Raw genomic sequence first — 3724 nt, 5'->3', positions numbered from 1 at the left:
CTCTGCCAGGTACCAAGGGCAGGGGACAGCAGGTAAATCAGTAAAGGAACCCCTGAGCTCGGACACCAGCCTGACTCTGGTCTCCCTCACTCTGGCACCCAGGGGAAGGGAGCTGCCCAGTGCCTGGTGGGAGCAAGATCGGAGTCAGCCCTGTGGTCACTGCCATCCCAGTGCTGGCACCAATGAGCTACTAACTAGGGCTGCAGCCAATCTGGCCAGGGGACCAAGCACACCAGTCCTGCCTGGGCCACTGCCCTGCCTCCTGGGAGCAGCAGCCAGAGCTCTGCCTTGCCCCCCTTGCCTCTCAAGAGCCAAAGGGGTTTTTTGGGGGGAGAGGGGAGCAGCCTGCACCATTCGCACAAGAGGGAAGGGGGAAGGATGGAGCAGAACAAGCCCAGAAGCCCAGAGTGGCCCTGTCCCCTCTTCCCCACGCCCGTCCTGTGAGCAAGGATCAGTCCACTCCCTGATTCCCCCCTCCACTGCATCCCACAGCACCCTTGGTTCTCCATAGTGACACCATGGTGACAAGGCCCATCCTTGTTCAGAAATGGGAGGACATTTCCTACTCACATCAGTGACACCACTGGGACATGTTAGAAACCACTGGATTTTATTGTGTCTGCAGAACGTGACAGTGGCTTTGGCCAGCTGCCCCATCACATGCTTGGGGGGGAAAGGACACAAAAGGGGTGGAGGGAATGGAAGGGTTTTTTCACATAAATTAACAGGACTAGAAAAATAAATTAGCAAAACGTTACACTGGTACATCAGTGCATATAAATAACATGGCGTGTTAAACTGAGATCGTGCCCAGCTGCTGCTGTCTCAGACCCGCAGGCCAAGTTTCTTTAAGGAGTTTTTCTGGTTTTCTTTGTACGTCTTGAACCATTCCGCACTGGGATCGACACAGACTTCCTTCCCCCTTCGCAACACCACACTGTGAAAGGAAAGAGAAAGGGCCATGAGGCAGGTTCCCTTAGGAATGGGGCAGAGACGCACACAGACTCTGATCACGGCTCACGTGGCTAGGGGCCAGGGCAGTGACTGGGAGAGCGCTGGGAACGAAGGCACTTGTCCCTGAAACGGTCTGGTTCCGGAGTGAAATCGGTTCTCTTGAACGCAGGAGGCTGACAGAGTTGCTGGTCCCAGGCATGGTGCTGTGAGGCTGCTGCTGTGGGCACCTCCCCCAGCTTTGACAACACACCTCAATCCGGACCTGCAACATCTTATGCTACTGCAATCTGTGCCCCCCTCCCCTACACACGCAGACCGGTCAATACACCATGATCTTGGCCTGCAGCACTCCCAACTACTCCAGCACAGCCCCCTCCGGCTTTGTCAATGCACTGCTGTCCTAGGCTGAGGTATCCCCTGCCAGACCAATTCTGAGCTCCCACACGACTCAGTGCACTTCAGTTCTAAGATCAGTGCCGCTGACCTTCAGCCAAGACGCCCTGATCCTGATGGGCAGGCGTCCAGAGCTGGGGCAAACGCAGAGCTATTTGAGAGCGTCTCTCACTACAGCATCTGAACTGATTGTGCCAGGCAGAGACATTTGCTAACAGTGACACCTACCCTTCCTCTAACTTTTCAGTTAAGCTATTGCTCCTTTCTAATGTCCTTTTCTAGAGGAATCTCATCAGTTCACACTGACTATGAGACCCCGTTGCTATCTGCTAATGTGCAACAAAATTGTCAGTTCACACACACAATATAAAGAGCAAGGATAGCTCATCTCATGGTGCGCTTTGCTCCTTTATGTTTACAGTGTCAGTCAGTTTTGATCCCCAGTAACTCTTCAGGGAGTAACAGATGATTTACCCCAGTGTATTTAGGGCTGGGCTGCATAGAAAGTTGCAGCAGTTGGCATGATTTAGGGAAACCAGTGCAAGTATTTGTGGATGCTCCCACTAAAGGGTCGTGTTGCGGGTTGATTAGGAACAGATGTTGATGGAAACTAAAATAAGCAAGGCCACTGGCATCTGTTTAACAAAACTGGTTTTTAAATCAGACCTTTAATGAAATGGGTGGAACTTTCCATGTAGACCAGCCTTAGTAATGAAATCCTAGCATAGAAGCTACGATTAACCCCTTGCTGCAAGGGGGTATATCCGAGAGCTCGTTCTGCGTGCGACTCATCCGGTGACGGATTAGCAAACCTGGAATTGAATGGGGCACAACATGAGCAGCTCTCGGAAAGGACTTTTCTGGGGCGTTTACTGAAATAGATGGAGTTACAGACACAAAAAGCAAAGAAAAGCACCAAGCCCGTGCGTCTGCCACCCTGTGAAACTTACATCACGGCCTGGCGGGAGCATCTACGGTCTGTGGGTCTGTCACTCTGGATCAGTTTTGGAGCGATCGGTTTTCTGACAAAATTGTTTGCATAACAGCAGGTGTTGAGTTTCCTATCAACTGGAAAGAAGAAAGGAAGATGAGTGAGTTCTCATATGCCGGATAATAATGAAGAACTGGATAGTCAGGATTAATCATGTGTAATAGTGACTGTGCTGGAAAGCGGCCAAACCTCTCTCTGGGGGTCAGGAGGGAGTTATTTGATGTTCCCATTGACACCCCCCAGATCGGGTTCATTGCTGTTTTGCATGGGAGGGTTTCTGCCTTTCACTGGCACCAAAACATTGCAATTATAATATTCCCAGCTCTGCCACTGAGTCACTCTTGATCTCATTGTTTAGCTGTTTGCCTCTCTGTGTCTCACTTTCCCCACTGGTAGCATGGGGACAAGGATGTTAAGACCCCTGCTCGGAGGCGTGGGCAATGGTTTGCAAGGGTTAATTAATTTATGTTGATTGTAGCAACCTGCATGGAACTTGGAGGGAGAAGCACCATTTGCAGAAGGCGGCAGGAAGCCAGTCTGCGTGCACATGGCTTGAATGCTCCTGGCAGTTGCAGGATCTCTGTGATTAGTTCTCTCAATACAGAACCAGCTTAGTTTCAGAAACAGGGAGTCCTCTCATGTTGCCCAGGATATTAGGAAACACTATTTCACTAGGAGGGTGGAGAAGCCCGGGAATGGGTTCCCTAGGGAGGTGGTGGAATCTCCATCTTGAGAGGTTTATAAGGCCCGGCTTGACAAAGCCCTGGCTGGGATGATTTAGTTGGGGTTGGTCCTGCTTTGAGCAGGGGGTTGGACTAGATGACCTCCTGAGGTCCCTTCCCGCCCTAGTCTTCTATGATTCTAGATTCAGATTCAGTTGTGCCTAAAGGCCCCGAAAGAGATGGGGGCCCCATTGTGCTGGGCGCTGCACAGAGCCATGGGCTCTGCTCTTGTCATCTAAACAGACAAGACAAAAGGAGGATCGCTAGCTCCATTTCCCAGACGGGGAATGAAGCCATGGCGAGACGAAGGCTGAGGCTTTCAGAACTGCCCTGGGGATTTCAGTGCCTATTTTCCATCCTTTTAATGGGAACGAGCTGTTCAGACTCCTAAGACATCCCAGCCTCAGTGACTCGGCTCTGTCACACAGAGTCCATGGCAGAGGTGGGGCTAGACCCAGTTCTACCAAAGCTCAGCCCAGTCCCTCACCTGTGAGACCACCCTTCCTCTGCACTATGGGTAGCTTTCCTTCCAGATCACCTTATCTAGGCTGGGGTCTCTAGGAGAAAGAACGGGGCTGACCCTCTACTTACAGCTGAATGAGTGGGCTTCCATCCAGAGAGCGGCAAAGAGCAGTGTTACGAGGGCTAAGGAGGTGACCTTCAT

The 3724-nt window shown here is 51.5% G+C and overlaps 1 protein-coding gene across 1 annotated transcript; it reads right to left on the bottom strand.

Moving 5' to 3' along the window:
* Positions 1-825: 825 nt before the first annotated feature.
* LOC140899788 (C-C motif chemokine 5-like) lies at positions 826-3724 on the bottom strand. Its single transcript, XM_073315856.1, has 3 exons — positions 3652-3724; positions 2298-2415; positions 826-937 (listed from the first exon to the last, which is right to left on the bottom strand). The coding sequence occupies exons 1-3, from the start codon at positions 3722-3724 to the stop codon at positions 826-828; spliced, it is 303 nt and encodes a 100-aa protein (XP_073171957.1).

The sequence above is a fragment of the Lepidochelys kempii genome, chromosome 17 (assembly GCF_965140265.1).
Source record: "Lepidochelys kempii isolate rLepKem1 chromosome 17, rLepKem1.hap2, whole genome shotgun sequence".
In the NCBI taxonomy this organism is placed as follows: Eukaryota; Metazoa; Chordata; order Testudines; family Cheloniidae; genus Lepidochelys; species Lepidochelys kempii.
The sequence above is the reverse complement of the archived record's forward strand: the minus strand, read 5'-3'. Positions and strand labels throughout refer to the sequence as shown.

Excerpts from the sequence above, each read along its gene's own strand:
- LOC140899788 (XM_073315856.1), bottom strand. The coding sequence starts at position 3,724 with ATGAAGGTCACCTCCTTAGCCCTCGTAACACTGCTCTTTGCCGCTCTC. Across the intron at positions 2,416-3,651 it reads GGAAGCCCACTCATTCAGCT|TTGATAGGAAACTCAACACC; the intron begins GTAAGTAGAGGG and ends TCTTCTTTCCAG. Across the intron at positions 938-2,297 it reads TGCTCCCGCCAGGCCGTGAT|TGTGGTGTTGCGAAGGGGGA; the intron begins GTAAGTTTCACA and ends TTCCTTTCACAG.